Genomic DNA, 21,272 nt, shown 5'->3' on the forward strand with positions numbered 1-21,272 from the left:
ATAAACTGAAATAATCCAAGCCTTTATTTGTTGAAACTTTAATGATAATGGCTTACAGCTTTTTAAAACCCCCAAATCTAATTCAAAAATATCAGAATATTTCACACAGGGTCACAGAGGTGTCCATCAAGGACCCCTAGACACCCTCACACAGTATTGAGAAGAGCTCTAATCAGCTAATCAACTCAAAGCACCTGCAAAGAACCTTTAATTTCTCAGTCTGGTTCAGTATACACGACCACAATCATAGGCAAGACTGCTGACTTGACAGTTGTCCAGAAGACAATCATTGAAACCCTCCACAAGGAAGGTAAGACTCAAAAGTACATTCCTGAATGGGGCTGGCTGTTCACAGAATGCTGCACCAAAGCATATAATGCAAAGTTGACTGGAAGAAAAAGTGTGGAAGGAAAAGGACAACGAGCAAAAGAGAAGTCCCTTTTTTTTTTTTTTTTTTTTTTAATGATAGTAAATTTTACATTTGTTTTGGAAATCAAGGTCCTGGTGTCTGGACAAAGAGTGGAGAGACACAGGATCAAAGTTGCTTAAGTTTAGTGTGAAGTTTCCAGTCTGTGATGACTTGGCGTGCACTGTCATCTGCTGAGGGCTGCACGGTGGATCAGTGGTTTGCACCGTCGCTTCGCAAATGATTCAGTCTCCAACGATTGCAGTCCATAATGAGTCGTGTTTTGAATGACTCATTATAAATCTAAATTTCGTTAAACAAAGACTGGTTGTTTGAGACGTACGACTGTGAGGCAGTAGTTTTAGCTCTGTTTTAACTTAGATATCTTTTTTATTTTGTTTCACTTTTTCAGTCAAATGTTAATATCTGCTGTCTGGTATTTATCTTCTTTTTAATGACCACACGTAAAGCAGTTTGAATTGTGCTGATGTGGACACGTGCTATACAAGTAAACTTTTCTCTCCCTCTCTCTTTCTCTGCCTGTCTTGTGAAAATCTTTTACCCTGCAGCCTGACAGTCAGCCAGGTCAGCCAGAACTTCACATTTGTGCTGACTGACATTGAAAGCAAACAAAGATTTGGCTTCTGTCGTCTTTCTACAGGTGCACACACCAGGTGCTACTGCATTCTCAGGTGAGTATGTTTGTAAGCAGCCATGAGCCTAATACATACTCAGATTCTGATGTTGCAAGTTTAGAGCGGCGATTCATTGCAGCCCTACAATTTTGAAGATGTCAAATAAAACAACCTTCAGCAGCGTAATGCTCAGCCCCTCCTTTTGTGTCCTCTTAGTTACCTGCCTTGGTTTGAAGTCTTCTACAAGTTGCTGAATATCCTTGCAGATTACACTGTCAAAGGCCAGGTAAGTTGTGACAGGTGACTTATGTTGCAAGGTGACTCTTTCACATCAGTCAGGAATTTGTTGGCCAGCCTATTAATACTGTTTGAACTTTAGTTTTTCTGTGAATTGAATATGCTTCATGATTTGCCCTGATGGACATGTGAGCTCTTGTATCTGTAGTCGATGGGTGTGTAGTAGTGTTCCTGCATATTCAGAATCAGCTGTATGCTTAGCTTTGTGATAAATAATTCTGAATGTTTGTGTTTACTTTTGTTGAATGTTTTTTAATGACTATTGCATGGATTTTGGATGTTCTGAATATGTCAGGAAAGCAAATGGCAGGAGCTCCTGGTGTCGCTACATTCCCTTTCCGTCCGTGAGCCTGGCGTCCCGCTTCATCTTGGTGTGGTAAGCCTGACTTCACATCCTACTGAAAACTGGAAACACTACAACAAAACTGTTCTCCACCCAAACTAATTACCCTTATAACATTAAAAAAACATGTAAAGTGAAATAATTTCTTTGCTTTATAGCTTTGAAGTATGAACTAAACGAGATCACGACAGTAACTTTTATCCTGCATCACCATACAGTCTTCCACTGAGGACACATGTTGATCGTATACGTTTTCCACAGTCTCTTTGCATTCCTTTCATTGCTTTCTCTTACATTTACCCTCTTGATGTGTTTTCTCTAGCATTCTTTCTTCACTGTGCCTGACGCAAGGGAGCTCCCCAGCATACCTGAGAATGTGAGTGTTGTTATTTCTCTTACACTGGAAGATATCCCAGTTAAATCTAAATGCCCCTTTGCATTTGACCAAGGAGAAGTTTACTGTTAACTGATTTGGATCTGCCACATGTCTGAAGAGTGTACTACGAAGCAAGCTTGACATAGCCAGGCTTTGTTTGTGCAAGCTGGCTCAACAAAATATAAAACCCCAGTTAGAGATGATGGGAATAATTGTGCATCACCTATTTTACATTTTATATTTATGATTAATTGACATTACTTTGTAGAAATCTGTTTACTTTGATCTGAAAGTTTTTGTGAAATTCTTCTCAAAATAGCCAAATTACTTTGACCCTAAATACATGTAGGTTCCCATGCTAACACAATGCCTACAGTGTGTACTATAACTGCACATCTTCATTCAATGGGATTAGTAGAGCACAGCGCAACGAGTTTGAGCTTTAAGATATTCCCTCAGCTGAGAATCTGTACTGCTCACAGGGAATCATGAGGAAAAAAAATCTGGCTTAAGGGGGGGACACTTCTTACAGCTATTTTCAATCCAAAACTGTGAATAGAACTTCCTCTGGAGCAGGTTAGCTGTGCAGCATAAGTAACCATGGTGATATAGTCAGGTTAAAAGAGAACCACCTTCATAACACTGAAAACTCTGACTTTAGGCTCAGCATACTTCGCTAACCCACTAATCTTGCTTCGAAGTACAGCCCTCTGGTAAATAAGAGGCTATGAACAGGTTTCTAAGTGATGTCTTGAGTGAGATGAGTCCACATAGAAAAAAAAAAAACAGACAGACTAGCAACTTGTGGTTAGGGTCCACACAAGGAATTGTTTTCGTGTGCGAACTGCACATAATGGATAGGAAATATTGTCAAAGTTCTTTCAAGAAAGAAACCAGCTAAAAAGGGCAGAATTAGTATTTGGGTGGAGAAGATGGTGGATACTTTTGTGGAGAAGCCGATTCTTCCATTTTAAGGTCAGAGTTTACAGTCACTGTGTTTTTATGGCGATTAAATTTGTGCAAACATTTGTTTCACACTATGAACAATACTCTGGTTATCAACTTAAAGTGTTTACAGTTTCAGTATGAAACTTGACAACAGCTGATAAAACTGCACATTGTTGGATTTGTATGGAAAATATATTATTGCACATTTGAACAGATATAAGACTTCCATCCATCCATTATCTATACACTGCTTAATCCTCACTGGGGTCACGAGGGGGCTGGAGCCGATCCCAGCAGGGGACACCCTTGCAGCCCGATATAAGACTTTTTAATTAAAATGCATCATTCTTTAAATTCAAACAAGTCTTTGTTCACATGAGAATTGTGTTTTTTTTCTAATCTTTACTCCCATAACTAACTCTCCTGTTCATTTTTCTCTCATTTTGTTTGATCTTTGCAGAGAAACCTAACTGAGTACTTTGTAGCAGTAGATGTGAATAACATGCTTCATCTGTACGCTAGTATGCTTTATGAACGTCGAATCCTCATCTGCTGTAGCAAACTAAGCACTGTAAGTAGAGCCAACTTCGTCTTCCTTCTCTTGTCTTTAACTCTGTTGATTTTGGTTTCCTGAAGATTTCAGTACTTTACTTTCAATGATCTCACAGTTTATCATTTATTCACAGTTGACTGCTTGTGTCCATGGGTCTGCAGCCATGTTATATCCAATGCACTGGCAACATGTTTACATTCCTGTCCTGCCTCAGCATCTATTAGACTACTGCTGGTGAGTTTAATGGCTGTCATCCAGACTCCAAACCTGTTGTGTTGAACAGAGTGTACTTTCTGCACAGTAATATACACTGACAACAACGACCAAGACTACATTCAAATCTATCTATGAGCACAACAACCAAACACATAGCAGATTTTACATATTTGAAGAAGTCCATGTTTTGTTTGTATGTTACTTCAAAAAGTGCTGAAGTTGCATAATAAGTTAAGTTAGTGGTCCTATTTGTTGATTTACTTGTTGCTGAAATTTTCAAGTCTCACATGGGCATTCCATCATATTTCAGTCAGTGATCCCCTGTAATCTCACATACTTTAGTTTTAATTGACTTTTAATTTTCTGTGTTTACCTGTTGTCTTGGTAAATTCAAACGATTTTACAACTTTTCAAAGGCTCTTAGTGTAACATGTAGAAAATCCTTGTTACTATTGACACTAGCGTTCGTTAAGTAAACTCTGTTAAGCATCTGATTGCTCATGCTTACACTTGCACATCATAGGTAGGTGTGAATGTGATGAAATCCCAGCTACTGACCCAAACAATAATAGGACACATGAGACAAACAGAGTTTGGGGATAGGAGATAGCTGGACTACATTTATAAGATGTGTTTGTCACTGTAAGGTTCTACTGTGGTCTAAGCTGCATTCCATGTGCTGTGAAAAAATGGTATGCTTGTTTTTTTTTTTTTCAGTGCCCCAATGCCCTACCTCATCGGAGTACATTCCAGCCTGATGGAGGTGAGTGTCTGCAACTGGTACACAGGAACCAGATCATTCATGATTTAAAAAACAGTGATTTACCGTGATGGTTTTTGACCCTGTTTTATCTAGTGTTGACAGGTTTAAAATTGTTTAGTATTAGCGCAGTGACTTCATGTGAAGTTGATTACCAGTCTGTTATCCGTTTTCTGTGTCTTGTAGAAAGTTCGAGGGATGGCTCTGGATGATGTAGTGGTCCTGAATATTGACACAAATACACTGGAAACCCCCTATGATGATCTCCAAAGCCTGCCCAATGATGTGGTGAGGAACTACTGGACAGCTAGTCAGTGTTTAAGAAGCAGGACAGTTGCTTACAATATAGATATCCTTCTTTCTTCTATTAATTGTGTGTAACGTGTAAGCTACTTGATACCTTCAATTTCTCCAAGGGGATGAATAAAGTATTTATCCATCTGTCCACCCATCCATCCATGTTCTAACAACTGTAACTTAATACACTGCAGGTTTCTTCTTTAAAAAGTCGTCTGAAGAAGGTTTCAACAACAACGGGGGATGGTGTGGCCAAAGCTTTCCTCAAGAGTCAGGCAGCTCTGTTTGGCAGCTACCGAAACGCCCTGCAGATTGAGCCGGTCAGTGCAAAGTGTATACCAGTGATAAAGGCTGTAGGGAGCAAACAAAGAGTAATAAGTCAGACTCTGGAAAGTGTATATCTACAGATAAGTACAAATGGTTCAAACAAAAAAATTATTTTTGCAAAACCAATGGCCTGGTCTAGAGGGTGCTGAGTATAAAGTGCTGAATATGTTGTGTGAGAGATGTACAATACTCTGATGATTGTTTTTTTTCTTCTGCGTTTTAGGGAGAGCCTATAACATTTAATGAAGAAACCTTTATCAACCATCGTTCCAGTGCCATGAGACAGTTTCTCCAAAATGCAATTCAGCTACAGCTCTTCAAACAGGTACAAACAGACCCACACAAACGTAGCCCTGAATCACCATGGCTATAAGCTCAATCCCAGTCCTTAACCTAACTGTAATCTAAACCAGCAAAAAAGTCCTAATGGTTTAACTGGTCTTCACAGGAACAATAGTACAAGCCCATGTGCACACATATTAGTATTTCACCCTTCCAGTAAATACCTAATATGTTTTGTGCTTGTACCTGCAAGTTCATTGATGGTCGGTTGGACCTGCTAAACGCGGGAGAGGGTTTCAGTGACATCTTTGAGGAGGAGATCAGCATGGGTGAATACGCAGGTGAGCCAGCAGCAATGTGTTTATGTACCTCTTACCATGCAGAGTGCACCTATGTAAAGTAGAATTACTAAAATAAAGGGAGGAGACATATAAAGTATGTTGCCATGTTAGTTTCACATTAAATCTAACAGAACACAAACATCCCGCTTTGCCACTTGCACCTTTTTTTTTATTTGTTCCATTTCCTGGTTTCTCTGTTAGCTCTGGGTCTATGTACAGTGCCTTGCAAAGGTATTCATAGCCCTTGAACTCTTCTACATTTTGTGAGGTTATAAGCACAAACTTAAATGCATTTTATTGGGATTTTATGTAGCAGACCAACACATGGTGGCACATAATTGTGAAGTGGAAGGAAAACGATACATGTTGTTCAAGATTTTTACAAATAAAAATCTGAAAAGTTTGGCGTGCATGTGTATTCAGTCCCCCTGAGTCAATACTTTGTCGAACCACCTTTCACTACAATTACAGCTGCAATGTATGTCTCTACCATCTTTGCAGAGCTAGACACTGCCATGTTTGCCCATTCTTCTTTGAAAAATAGCTCCAGTTCAGTCAGATTGGATGGAGAGCTAAGGCCCATAGTGCGCAGAGGTCGTCAACTTTCTGCAGCATCAGTCGCTACAGACCTCCAAACTTCATGTGGCCTTCAGATTAGCTCAAGAACAGTGTGAAGAAAGCTTCATGCAATGGGTTTCCATGGCAGCACAGCTGCGATACAAAGCATTGGATGCAGTGATGTAAAGCACGCCGCCAGAGCGGTGGAGATGCGTTCTCTGGAGTTACGAATTGTGCTTCTCCATCTGGCAATCTGATGGACGAGTCTGGGTTTGGCGGTTGCCAGGAGAACGGTACTTGTCTGACTGCATTGTGCAAAGTTTGGTGGAGGGGGATTATGGTGTGGGGTTGTTTTTCAGGAGCTGGGCTTGGCCCCTTAGTTCCAGTGAAAGGATTTCTTAATGCTGAGCATACCAGGGGATTTTGGACAATCCCATGTTCCCAACTTTGCGGGAATAGTTTGGAGATGGCCCCTTCCCTTTTCCAGCATGAAGGTGCACCAGTGCACAAAGCAAGGTCCATAAATACATGGATGAGAGAGTTTGGTGTGGATGAACTTGACTGACCTGCACAGAGTCCTGAACTCAACCCGATAGAACACCTTTGGGATGAATAAGAGCGGAGACTGAGAGCCAGGCCTTCTCGTCTAACATCAGTGTGTGACCTCACAAATGCGCTTCTGGAAGAATGGTCAAAAATTCCCATAAACACACTCCTAAACCTTGTGGACAGCCTTCCCAGAAGAGCTGAAGCTGTTATAGCAGCAGAGGGTGGACCAATGTCATATTAAACCCAATGGATTAAGAATGGGATGTCACTTAGGTTCATATGCGAGTCAAGGCAGGTGAGCGAATGCTTTTGGCAATATAGTGTATATGGACACTACACTTTTCAGATATTTATTTGTAAAAAATCTTTAACGCTACATTTTTCTTCCACTTCACAATTATGCACTACTTTGTGTTGGTCTATCAGATTAAATCCAAATAAAATGTTTTTAAGTTTGTGTTTGTAACATGACAAAAAGTGGAAAAGTTCAAGGGGTATGAATACTTTTGCAAGGCACTGGGTCTGGCTATTATAAACAAGTCTTGGTAAAAACCAAAATCTAGACTTCAGAAACAAAACAGTAGCATGGAAATGGACTGTACTGACTTAGTGGCATGCTATTGATGCACTGTAATAGGTTTGCATGAAATTTTGTAGACCTTCTTAGCTAGTACCTAGAATGCCCACTATGTGATACTAACTGGTTATTGTCATGGTTCTCCCCCACAGTCAGTGACAAGACCTACCACCAGTGGCTGCTCACTGTGAAGGTGAGCAGATCTAAATGCTTGCTATCCAGACAGACATGCACTACTCAAAAGAATACATTACATACATTTTTGCCATTTCACTCATTTGCTTTTGTTCTGCTAGCAGCAAGGGACACTAATGTCAGGTGATATATTGTCTTCTATCATATTTTTGATACTAAATCATATCTAGTGACCCACAGACTTACCACCACCACTAGGTTAAACGTTTCCCTCAGTCAAAAATTTTGTCCATAACAAGTTGTATCTAGTTGTTAGAGGATTCATTTTATTGAAATGTACTACAGATATTTATCAACAGGATATTTCTTTACAGTGTTTCTTGTCTGTTTTTTGGAGCCTGTTGAGTTTTTTTTTTCTAGTTAGGCCACACTTTTTTGCTCACACAACTAATCAGTTCTGGAAGGTCACATAACTTGCTAATTCTAATCATTCAGCTTCTTCTTTAATGTATCTGAGGGAAGAATGTTTGAAAGACAAACTGTTTAGATAATAGTTGGTTTTTAGTGTCACTGGAGCCAAACACAGATACGTGTAAAGTAACTAAAAACTTGTTTTACTCTGACTTAAAAAGGGACTTACACCAATCAGCCACAACATTACTACCAACTGACTAATATTAAGTAGGTCTCCCTTGTGCTGCCAGCAGGGAAAGGTGCTGTCAAAACAGCTCTGACCCATCAAGGCATGGACTCCACAAGACCTCTGAATGTGTCCTGTGGTGTCAGGTAGCAAGATGCTAGCAGCAGATCCTTTAAGTCCTGGGAGTTGCGAGATGGACCCTCCATGGATTAAACTTGATTTTTCAGTACCTCTCACAACACATTGATCTCTTTGTCATGTTCCTCAAACCACTCCTGGACTGTTTGCAGCACAGCAAACAGGCCACTACCATAAGGGAATATTGTTGCCATGAAGGCATGTACATGGTCTGTAAAAAAGGAAGGAGATCAGTGGTGACAGTTAAATCTGGAACAGCCTGGTTGTTGCCTTTGAAGGCTGTCCGACTATGTTTGGCTGGAAGGGCGAACCATAGGGCAGGTTTGAGGTTAGCCAGGAGGGCTGAGTCTGAACCACACTTGATGGCTGGTTGTCAGCCATCCCTAAAACAAGCCTGACATCAGCTGAAACATTGACAGACCCTCAGATTCAGTTTAAAAGAACTGTAGGCAGACACAGGGACAGTAAATGTCAGCCAACTGTTAAAGGGGCTTGGGCTTGGTGTTGGCTGACCATATAAAAGGCCTGTGCTTGGCATTAGCCGACTGTGGAAGGGTGTCAATGGGCCTGGGTGGGAAAGCAGAGGCGTTGGCCAACCAAGAAACACAATGTTGGCAATTGCTGACCATGGAGGACACTCTGGAACAAGGGGGGCACTGACAAACTCAGGGGAGGCCGAAGAGTGTCAGCTGCCCCAGGAGCTAAAGAGGCATATGTAAAAAACAAACAAACTCAGTTATCAGCTCATAGGTTACCATTTTAAGATGTGAATCCTTTATTAATGCATTAGAAATAAGAGAGATAAATGCAACTACATTGATAAATAAACTTCCACTCTTGTACCGCTCTTCAAGAAAGATGCCGTCTTCCTTTCTTCTGATTGCAAAAGACAAATATACCAAACAATCTGTCTGTGTTTTGTTTTTGAAAGTCAAAAGAATCATAGCAGTTTCCACAACATGTCAGCCAACTCAGTGATTGATTCAGAAGCAGGCAGTGCTTCTTCCAGCCGAGCAACTAACTCTGGTACAGGAGAGTATCAACTGATTGAAAAACAGACTCAGGATCACACAGGCCGTCAGCTTACTCAGCAGCAGGAGAGCCATTAACCAGCTCAGAGGCAGGCTTGATCTTTGCCAGCCTGGGGACTGGAAGAAAGTAAACCAGGGTATTTGGCAGCAAGACTTCTGCAAAGATGGACAGTATTAAGGCACAATGTTGGTGGGAGCCACGTGTTCTTCTGAAGGGTTTACTAGAAGGTTGCTATGGAGTATCTAGGGAGGCAGGATTGGGCAGGGAACTGGTGGGCCCTGTGCTAGTTGATGGGAGGACTGACCAGAGGCTAGCAGGCCAGAGGATAGCCTACTAAGGAGGTTGATCATGTAGGAGGAAAGCGAGCAGGTGGCTCGCTGACTCAGAAACTGGAGCTACCAGGAGGGTAGCCGGTCACTGGCTCACTAACTTGGGTGGACGCTGGGAATCACAGGTGTTCAGAAGTCCTTAATCCACTCAGGTAGAGAACTCCTTAGCCAGGGCTTACAGAACGCTTCCCTGCGTGGCACAATCAAAGCAGTAGGGGGCACACAAGGTAAGTAACTAAAAAAAAAAAATCATGAGTCAGCAAAAAGTGAATGCCAGGGCACATTGGCAAAAACAGACAAGAGACCCTAGGAACAGGGAAATATAACACATGAAACACAGAGGAAGAACAAAGTGCATGGCAAAGAATGTGACAAAATGTGGCACATATCAGAGATCCCAGTGTGGTGTGTTAGTGAGACTCTAACTTGTGTTATCTCAACCTTTTCCGATAGAAAGGAGGCGGAGCTATCTTCAACACAGTGAAGACCAAGGCAAACCCAGCGATGAAGACAGTTTATAAGCTTGTAAGTTCCCTCACCTCTGTTAAACACTAGTATAAGAACTGGTAAAAATGCATATAAGGTTACATGGTTTTATTTATTTCCTTTAAGAAATTCCTTTTTTTGCACTTGTGGCAGTTCGACAAATACACCAATATGAAAAGACTTTACAGCTTATGGAACATCAGCATAGTGCAGGGGTACAGGATTTGTGCTGAACTTAGCATAGCGTCCTTCTCCTATTTTGTTTCCTGGTCCTGGAATAACCTTCAGAACACACTGCAGCTTCACGAGTTTGTCTCACGAGGAGAATTTAAAGCTCTAATCAAAAGATGTGTAACATTACGACTCCTAAACTGAATTTAGTTTTGTGTCTCTTAATCCTGATTATTCAACTGTATTTTACGCTTGTCCTATCACTCAGTGAAGTCTTCCCATTGTGAGGCATAAAAAACACCTAGAGCTGCATGTAACAGGCTGCTACTCCACTCCAAGTGCGCACTTGATTAAAATATAGCCAGGAGTGTTTTATCTGTGACTGAACATTCCAAATACAGTCACTTGACACACAATCATTACACATAGATGCTCTCAAACAAAAAACCAAATTCATCAAGCACAAATTTGCTACACCTGTGTTAAATGGGTGAGTTGCTTTAAAGCGGGTGAAAATTTCTGCAATCGCTCTCTTTACATTTTACGTAGGCGCTGTATGAATGATCTCTCAGAATGGGTAGTCCATAAGGGACTGGACCTTTATCCTGATAGTGAACATATTTTCACCATAGAGACAATGTGAGACATCACTTAGGATTGCCTGCCCCTTTTCTTACTGCTCAGGACTAGATTGTTGCTGAGCTGCAAAAACCAGGAGAATGGCAATGATCTGACTTTGTATTTGTTTGACAGGCCAAGGACCATGCCAAAATGCGAATCAAGGAAGTCAAGAGTCGGTTGAAGCAAAAAGTATGTAACTCTACATTGCTTTCAATTGTCAACATTGGTGTTTGCATTTAAGAATATGAATTATGTTTCTATTAAAAGCCACTATCATGACAATTCTTGGTCTTTCTCTCTCTTTCACACTCACACACGTCCCTCTGCAGGAGCAGGCCGAGAATGGTTTCTCAACTGGAGGGTCAGTGGTCATCGATGACAGCACAGCAGGGTTTAGCTCCTCAACTGGTGCAGTCAGGAGGGAGGATTCACTGCAAACCTGGGATGACGAAAGGCCAGCCACTGTGCACTTTGGACATGTTTGGGGGAATGAGGTGAGAAAAGATGGCATGCTGATGAGACCATGGTTTGTACTGGTGATGCTTTGGGCAGTTTTCTCCACCCTCTGCAGTGATCTCCGTTCTAAAACAGAGCAGTAACTGTACCAGACTGTGATGCAGTAGGCCAGGATGCTCTTGATGGGGCATCGATAGAAGTTCACCAGGATCTTTAGAGACAATTTGTGTCGTCCACAAACTTGATAATGGTTATACAGTCAAGTCCATAAGTATCCACAATGGATTTGATATGAAGCAATCCAGATGTGATTGAGTGTTGTCTTTCATCTTTATTTCAAGCAGTTTAACAGAAATATTGCTTTTTCTTTTAGGAGTTAAAGCCATTGACTACATAGTTCTTCCATTTTTACAGGCTCAAAGGTATTTGGACAAACTAGCATAAATTTAGATACAAGGGTTATTTTTAATACTGCAGCATTGCAGCATTTGACTGAATCTGAGCAGAAGGTATAGCTCATTTCTATACTATTTCAGAATTCATCCTAGCAGTCCGTGACTCACTTCCATTAGCAGCCATGCATGCCCATGCCATAAAATTGCATCCACCATGTATGACAGGTGATGTGACATCTCGGTTTCATCTGTCCAAAAAATTGAGGTCCTGAACTGTGCAGGTGTAATCTGATCTACTCTGGCCTCGAGTGTTGCCAGTGGTTTGCATCTTGAAGCAGATCATCTGTACTTAGATTCATAAAGGTCCCTCTTGGTTGTAGACTTGAGTAACAAACTGCCTTCCTCCTCCAAAGGGTTATTTACTAAACGTTTCAAACCAGTTTTTTTTTCACCAATGAAAAAAATCTGTGATCATCCCCTTTGGCTGTTGTCTGTAGTCTTCTTTTTGGTTTTGCTAAACTTACTAGTACATTCTTTCTTTATAAGATCGCACTGCTTTAGGTCTGATAGGTCTGTTTTTTTTCCCCATCTAATGATGGCCTCCTTCACTTGCATAAACACCTCTTTGGAACTCATATTGGAGGTTCCTCTGAGTAGATGCAAAGTCAACACTTTAAATCAACTCCAAAGCTGTCATCTCCTAAATTTGACATTGAACAGGGAAAAAAACCCCCAAAGAAACAGGACATACCTGACCCTGGAACTGCTAATAGTGAGTCAATTGTAATTGTCCAATTAGTTTTATGCCTGTGTTATAAAGTCTTATTTTCAGGCCAGTAAGGTAAAGCAGAATAAACATTTTCCTTCTTTATTGTCTTGTCTGCCACAGCCTTCTGCATGCAAGCAATGTATGCAATTTATTGTCATAAGCACTGACATTAACAAATCTGTTATCAAACCTTAGCTCTGTCCTCTCTCATATTAGCAATGCTCACTGTAGAATGCATTCAAGTAACAGCTTTTATTTTTTTAGCCACGGCTAAAATTGTCTATAATTGATTTTTTTTTCAGTGCCTTGATGACGCAGCAAAATTTAAATTGTTGTTGGTTTATATGTCTTTTTGCTGCCAAAGATGATTTGTGATGGAAAACATTGTAGTTCCAACCACTTAAAGTTTTAAGTTTGATTCCATGAAATGTGTTCAAATATTGTTTCAGTATACACCATTCTATCAGTCATTGTATTCCAAATCGGTCATGTGTCCTTTTTTCATACTTTTTATTATCTTTAACAGGCTCGCCCACCAATGCTTTTGAAGAGACCAAGCAGCAATGCAAGTCTGGAAAGCAGCACTGACCAGTAAGCCTACCTCTGTTGTATACAGTAAATCCCCTGTCCATGATGCAATCCAGAATTTATCTTTACATATGTGCGTTGTCAGGACATTATTTGTAAGGCAGCAGGCAGAATTATTTGAAATTATACACCTGACTGAAGAGTGTGATGTAATATTAGCCTTCTGAACATCCATTCATCCATCTATCCATTAGCTATCCCCGCTTTATCCTACAGAGGGTCACAGGGAGGCTGGAACCTATCCTAGCTGACACAGGTGAAAGACAGGGTGCACTCTGGACAGGTTGCCAGTCCATTGCAGGGCCCCACAGAGAGACGGACAGTCATGTACACTCACGGTCGCACTGATGGTCAATTTGGATTCACCACCTAGCCTACCATACATGTCTTTGTGGGCTGAAGCCTGAGCACTCTGGGAAAACCCACTAAGTATTTTAAGTTGCCTCATTTACAGTTTTAAGGCTGTAGTAATGCTAAAAACTTCTGCAGGTGGTTCACAGTAATATCTAGTTGTATATAGTATTATAGTAGTGTATAGTTGTGCAAATGTACAGGAAGAACTTGGTTTTGAACATCCAAACTTGTAATTCGAGGACATCTCCCTCTACTTAATGCAGCCAGAGCCACCACAAAATGTTCATCATGTTTTATCATGTTTTGATTTCTCCACATAGACTTTGCTGTTGTAAAGTTGAAATACCAACAGAGGGCACTCAAAAACCACAAATGACTGCCACAGCACTGTTGTGTTTATCTGGTCTGTTTTAGTCACATGAAATGCAACAAATGCTTCAGTAGAGGGATTGACACGAAATGAAATCACAATGTTGGTAGTTTGATTGTGGGCTCCTCCTGTACATGTGGGCCACTCTGCAAGCTGAAGTAACTGCCAGAAAGTAATCACACTGCAATTTCTCCAGGAATTGCACATTCTTTAGAGCATTTTCAACATGCTGCTGGTTTGTAGTGAGCAACATGGTTCCAAAGCTAAGACGTTAAGCATGATTTTGTACTTTTGTTTACTAGATACTAAAGACTAGAAACATGGTTTAGCTCTTATATCAAGCATGACTTGACCATAAAAACTGACATTGGCTCCACCCTGGACAGATTTACAGTGACTCAAATTCACACTCAAATTCAAACTCCTTCAACCAATTTATAGTCATCAATTATACCAGCATACACGCCTTTGGTTTGTAGGATGAAGCTGGAGCACATGATGTTTTGCCCTAAAGTCTGAAGAGCTAAATTAACAGTAGCGGTCGTGGAATCAGATGAGGAACTTGAGTATTACAAGAGCAGTATAAAAGTATATACGGTATTTTATGGAGAACATTGTTTTTGTCTGTTTGTACTAATAGTGCCTTAAGTGTATGTTTAAAAAAGATATATATAATCTATAGTTGTTTCATGTGAGTGTTTTTACTTTGGTAACAGATGAGAAACCTAACACTGGAAAGAGGTGTCATTTATTCGTAACAGTACATCTACAACGCGTCTTGCATTAGAGTGTCATCCATGACTGCAATATGAAGTGACAGTGAAATAGTTAATCTGTGCTGCTGCAGTGGAACAGACAAAATCAGAGTCCATTCAGTTCTCTGATACATAACACAAGATTCAAAGATTCTGGATTCCTTTCAGAGTGGAGATCTTTGTCTTTCATGTTTTTGTTTGTTTTTTTTCCCCCACAGCTAACTGCACCACTTGGTTTTGGTTGATTGAAATGAATAAACTGATTAGTCTAACGAATCTACAATAAGCACAGAAACGTACTAATCCTGATACTCTGTCAGTAGATAAAAAGGCCTGATACTTTTAACAGTGCTAGTCCTTCTCTTTTCTTTTCTTTATTTTCCTCTTCCTTCCTGTCCCTTTTAATGGCTCACTTAACATGTATACTGAGCTTTAAATTTCCTCTTGTCTTTCATCTCCTTGCTATAGCTCTGTCCGTCCTACTCGTCACTACACAGTCTTTCTGTCTGAGGATTCGTCTGGAGACGAGTTCCAATACGACGCTGACTCCATCGCTGGGTTTCCTGACAGCTTTCTCTTCTCCGTCCCTTTTGAGTGGTCACCTCTGTACGCATCTTGATTAATTTAGCTTTCCCCTGCTTGGTGTTTGCTTAATTAAAAAGCCTTTCTCAACTCCTCTCTTCCTAAGGAAGTGTGTGTGCATGTGTTAAACCTGTACCTCGAAAGCATTATGGTTACTGAGGGGGGGAAATTTTGCGATTACATTACAGTAAGAGCAGTATTTTGTTGAACATAAGGCATAGATCTCATTGCTAGCCATATAAAATAGCACTAAAGGGTCAGGTTTCTCCCAAAGCCGATCACAATAGTGACCTTTAGTACAGTCGTGACTCCATAATCCGACATTAAATGTAAAATCTTCTTTTATGTCGAGATACAAAGAGGGCTTGATGCTTGAAGGGTCATTTGTTGTTAATATTTATTGTTCGTAGTTGTTATAATAACTAGTAGGGCTGGTCCGAATAGTACTTCCTGGATCCAATTAATGATGAATATCTGAATATTAGGCGCGGTCGGGGAGGCACTCAGAAGTGGCTGGAACGCACAGGCAGTACTCGACTGCTGATGCTAGTTAGGACAGCGATCACATTTCTGTTTCCACCATCGGAGGCGGCGGTGCAGTGGCAGATACGGTCCACTGTTACCATTCCTGTTTACTTCCGTAGACACTGAGCATGTTCACGGTGTGTGACATTGACGTGTCCTCTTCTGCATGCGGGACACTTTTGGGTCGTATGAAGTTGACACAGGAGATCACATACAAGTCGTATTTAATTGGAAATATGAACAAATTTGCAAAAAAATCTGAATTGAGCATTAAGTCCTGCAGTCTGAATGTCACCAATCTGTTAGATTGTTAAGTCAGATAATACACTGTTACCCTTGTTTGTGACATAAAATGTCATGTTGGAGTCAGAATCCAAGACTGTCAATATGTTAAGGCTGGTTTATATGGATTCTGTTCGTTTTTCCTAAAAAATCTGTCGGATAGCAAGGTTTTCGGATTGTTGAGGGTCGGATTATCGAGTCACGACTGTAGATCAGTAAAGTTGCTCCTTTAGGTGGGCTTTGAAATACATTGTTCACTATAGGTACCATTCAATGCTAGCATACTGTAAATAATCTTTTCATCAATCGAGAGTGGTCATTCTTAATGATGATTAGTGAAAAAACAAAAATTGACTTTTTCTTGATTTTGATTTTTTCTTGAGATTTAGCTACAATACACACCCTTTGCAAAGGCTTTAAACAAGTTCTATCTTGGGCTATATTTAAGAAAAGGGCAATAATCCTTGTTTTGATTGTATACAGGTTTTGACCTATGAAGACCTCTGGTGTGTGACAAATAACTTAACTCTAACATTGTCCCCACAGGCCTCAGCCGTACCGCTCTCTGAAGGAGGTTGAGTTGATGGAAGGGGATGATCCTGGTTTTGGGGCAGAAAGCCACACAGCCCCTCCCAGCCCAGTTAATGAGAAGTTCTCCAGTGTCAACCTACTGGGCGACATTTTTGGGTGCCAGGACGAGCCTGACAGCCAGCCGATTACCTTGGCTAAAAGTCTCGAAGACCTGAGGAATCCTAAAGATGAGCTACACGCTAAGTTCACCTACCAGGTTAGGCAACGTTGGTTTAATTCTATCTTTTAAGCAGATACGCCTGGATACCTGGAAAGCGGATGAGAGCAGGTAGCAGTAGCAGGGGGCAGAGTTCAGTTTACAGTCAAGACAGTTTCCAGCAGCCTATACAGGAACTTACAGAAACACAGACTTATTAAAACGTTCTCTGGTGCTTATGAGTTTGTGCAAAGTCTCCAATGATTGTAATTATGACAGGGCAGCCCATCGATATGCTCTTTATTACTGAGCCCTTGGATATTCAGACTTGACGTGCAAAAACATCTCTACAGATGTTTTTTTGTTTGTTTCTTTAAGAATCCTCACATCCCTTGCCTTAAGTTTTGGTGTCTCTAGATACTTCAAGAATTAAATCAGGGCAGTATACAGTATACAAGACACTGCAACTATACTCTATATTGTTGGTAGTTTAGGATCTGTAACATCACAATCAGCCATACATGTAGAATGACCCTTCACAATCAGACCATCCTTCCATCCATTATCTATACACCACTTTATCCTCTGTAGGGTTAAGAGGATGCTGGAGTCTATCCCAGCTGGTTACACTCTGGACAGGTCACCAGTCTATCACAGGGCTACACACAGAGGCAGACAACCAAGCACTCACATTCACACCAATGGACAATTTAGAATCACAAATTAATAATCAGACAAATACAATTAAATTCTCTGCAAATCAACTAACATAAATAGGCTCGTTCCAAACAGGCCAGACCTATGCAGATTCGATCACTGGCGATCTCCGCACAACACATGCAGTACTTCCACTGCTGTACTTCTAGGAATGTAAAAATGAAAATGACTTGGGGGCTGATTCATTTAGACTGACATATTCTTCATGCTGTTGCCAGGTTTCAGTGAGACACAGTAAGTCAGTATGAGGAAAGGTTATCAGATCATTAACTAAAAGACATTTAGATGACAGAATATTTAATAGTCCACATTTAATTGTCCTAAGTTTTTGTTCTCACAACGATTTAGCTTGTCATATTAACTGTTTTCAGATGGCCTCTGTTTTTACAACAGCATAAAAAATAATCCTTAAATAAAACTCTGGCTTTTGTTTTTTTGTGTCACTCCAAATCTTCCTGTGGCCCCATGTTGCCACCACTGAGAAAGATTGTTAGTACAGGTGTTAATGTAAGTTGTGAGGACATAGACTTTGCTGGGCGAATTGTAAGAACAAATGGAAAACAATTCTTGAGTGGTCCTTTGACGTTTGTATTGTCTCTTGTGTTTGCAGCGGATGGACCTAAGTGTCAGTGACAACTCGCAAATGCTTCCAGGCCTCAAGCTCTCCAACCCTTACAACAAGATGTGGAGTAGAGGGAAGGATGAAACAGTCTTGCCTGTTGGTGTGCCTACTACCTGTGAAATACCTCCACCTATCCAACTTCTTGTGCAGGCAGAAGCCCACTCGCCGGGCCGGGAAAGCTCCAGTGCAGGCACTGACCCTTTGGACCCCTCCACCGCTGGTAACATCACAATTCCTCGTCCCCATGGAAGGAAAACGCCTGAACTTGGTACTGTCCTAGCACCCCCCATGACCCAGTTGCGCACTAAAACATCCGGAGCCAGTGAAGGAAGGACTACATCAGGGGCAAAAGAGTTTCGACATGCTCTGGGCATGACTACAGACCTGCCGAGGCCTACAATGGCCGCTGAGGACAGTATAGATCTGATAAGCCTGCTAGACCCCCTTAATAACTCAGCACAGTCCAGCTCAGCTGGGTTAACGGATGGGGTAGATGTCGGCGTGTCATCTTCTTGCAAACAAACACTACCACCCAGGTCCTACCCACAGGACCTACCTCCTTTCTCACTGCATCCTCACATATCACTGAATCCTTTCGCCCAGTCTCTGCAGCACACCTCCTCTCAAATGCATTACTCCCCAGTTGTAAGTGCGAATCCTTTCAATGCAGTATACGGGCCTCCTCCAGGCTCTTACTTAAACACTCCACCCCAGCCACAGTCGTTTTCTGCACAAACGGGGCTCTACAGACAGCATTCACCAGGCAGCTCCACTCTGCCACCCTATTACGGACTGCTTCAGTCCAGCTTCCCCTCCTCAGTCAGCCCCCTGCGTCCGTCCTCTGCCAGCAACCACGCAATTTCCAGCCTGATGGACTCCACATCTGTCCCCACGACAGCCACGAACATATTGAAAAAGCCACTTCAAACTGAGGGAGACAGCGAGAAGATTCAGGATCCTTTTGGCGACCTGCTGACTATGGCCAACCCAGCTACACCTCCAAAAAAGAAGGTGGAGGACCTTCGGAGAAAATGGGAAACATTTGACTAAAACCTGTCTATATGCACAGAAGTACACCTCCCTGTAACTACCCATGCTTCCCTCACTACTCTATCAGGACCTTCTCCTGCTTTTGATGGTGCATTAGCTCTGATGCAGTCCACATTGCCCATGCAGCTCACAGCTATAGAAAAAAAAACAACGGCTTAATCTGACACTAAAGACCTGCCTCTATCCTAAAATGAGGAAAAATTTTGTGGGGGGGGGCTGAGTTGATAGTTTATGAAATTTTTCAAATCAGTGTCTGCTGCTATGTGTGATCTTGGCCACCATGAAAGACACAGAGGAGAACAATGCAGGAGCTCATTTGAGCAGGATTAGAATTTCCTGAAGCCTGTTAAGGAGCAAATCTGGGATAATATTTGAAAAGTTGTTCATTTTATTGTTTTAACAGATGTTGTCGAGGCAAAGTCCTTAGTCCCTATTATATGCAACAGGCACAGGTTGCAGACAGTCGCAACAGCCCACTGTCTGAAAGCATCTCTGATAGGGCAAAAGGGCAGGATACGCCCTGGAAAGGTTGCAAGACCATCACAGGGCAAACACAGACACTCACACCTACAACCAACTTAGAATCGTCAAACACACGATGTTTTTGGACCGTGGAAGGAAGCCTGGTGAAAATCCACACAGGTGCATTCTGTACTTACCTCTGGATGTTGTTCGTGTGCCCATGCAAAAGGGAATGACAGGAAAATATACTTGAAGCAAAAAGCAGCATTTAATTATTAGTACAGTTTTACTGTGTCACATGACATCAGTGCAGCATAATGATCCTCTCATTCCCTGATATTGCTTCAGATGGACTAGTGTCGTGCAGGTTGAGTCTGTTTGTGCAAATACATCAGAGGTGATGTATATTAACTGCCTCAGAAAGGTCCTGATCCAGTAGGTAGGAATGCCCCCCCACCCCCCACCCACCCATGCACCCACCAAAACAACAACAACAACAACAAGCATCTGCTCTGCTGCTGACCACTGACAAACAGGAGCGTGAGTCTGGTGAACAGACAGAGGGTGTTGGCTGCCTCCTCAGCCTATAGCACTTGCATTCATCTAGCTCTACCCTAGGATTTTCTGAATTTGGATATTTTGTGTTTTTCTGCCATTCTTCCATGGAAATGGATTGCCAACTATTTCTTGCTCATTGCCACTCCCTTACATGTTTGCTGACATATCTTTTTGCACAGCTCCCTCTCATGTTATCTGTCTTTAGTGCCACTGTACACAGTATTTCCTGCAAGAGGATATATGCCATGCTCACAACAGCATATCTTAATGATGTCAACTTCTACAATTAGGTTGTATTGTTACTAGGAGCTAGTCTGCTATAGTTGATTGACATCTTAATGGCATTATGGTTCTGTAGCTACAAATTGTGGTTCAGAGTTCATCTATTGATGTTTTTGGTAGCTTTATACAGAGTGCTGATTTTAAACCTTTCTGTCTAATTAAATATCTGGAGACTTTGAGTCACTCATTGTAAACTGTGCTTTTTTAATGATCTTTAGGCCAGTTTTTTCTGCTAATATGCTAATTATTCACTTCTGTTGGTTTTTGCCTTAGTCGGGTATTACTTTGTGTATGATGACAGTTATTTTCTAATGAGTCTTCTTACACCTTTTAATGTCAATCATGCATAGGGAGCAAAAAAAATAATGGTTTCTCACATTTTTGCCAACCAGTTACCAATTCAGCTGTTGTGATTTCTCCAGCATCAGAAACTGTGTAGGTGTCCGTGCCCATACAGCTTTCTGGGTGATTTTGGGGCGTCCATGCGTTGTGAATGCCAAAAAGTCCTACCTGCTTCAAAGTGCTGTATAGATCTAGTTGCTGCTGTGTGTGTACAGATGACACCATGTTTGTTCTATGAATGATTAAAGTATGGTGGCAAGTATCCGACTGCACCTGCTTAAAATGTAGTACAAATATCTGAACATATCAACTTAACTTGATTAAAATTACTCTGACTCTGTATTGTGTTTGACTATGCAGCACATTTTCATTACCTTACCTTTTTTTCACTGATTTCCTTGCTTGTGAGATGATTCTTG

General features: G+C 41.3%; 1 protein-coding gene across 1 annotated transcript; it reads left to right on the top strand.

The window, feature by feature from the left end:
* Window positions 1-876: 876 nt before the first annotated feature.
* LOC103372776 (DENN domain-containing protein 1A-like) lies at window positions 877-21,212 on the top strand (the record flags this gene model as incomplete). The annotated part of the gene is made up of 18 exons (XM_008302499.1): window positions 877-1,098; window positions 1,258-1,327; window positions 1,634-1,714; window positions 2,004-2,057; window positions 3,466-3,576; window positions 3,692-3,792; window positions 4,492-4,537; window positions 4,721-4,822; window positions 5,026-5,151; window positions 5,382-5,483; window positions 5,694-5,781; window positions 7,618-7,658; window positions 10,193-10,264; window positions 11,150-11,206; window positions 11,347-11,511; window positions 13,164-13,228; window positions 16,640-16,880; window positions 18,148-21,212. Coding segments are annotated over 18 exons (2,806 nt in total), but the record flags the coding sequence as incomplete, so codon positions are not given.
* Between the last annotated feature and the right edge of the window lie 60 nt (window positions 21,213-21,272).

This window comes from Stegastes partitus, unplaced genomic scaffold (assembly GCF_000690725.1).
Source record: "Stegastes partitus isolate 25-593 unplaced genomic scaffold, Stegastes_partitus-1.0.2 Scaffold1825, whole genome shotgun sequence".
Lineage (NCBI taxonomy): Eukaryota > Metazoa > Chordata > Actinopteri > Pomacentridae > Stegastes > Stegastes partitus.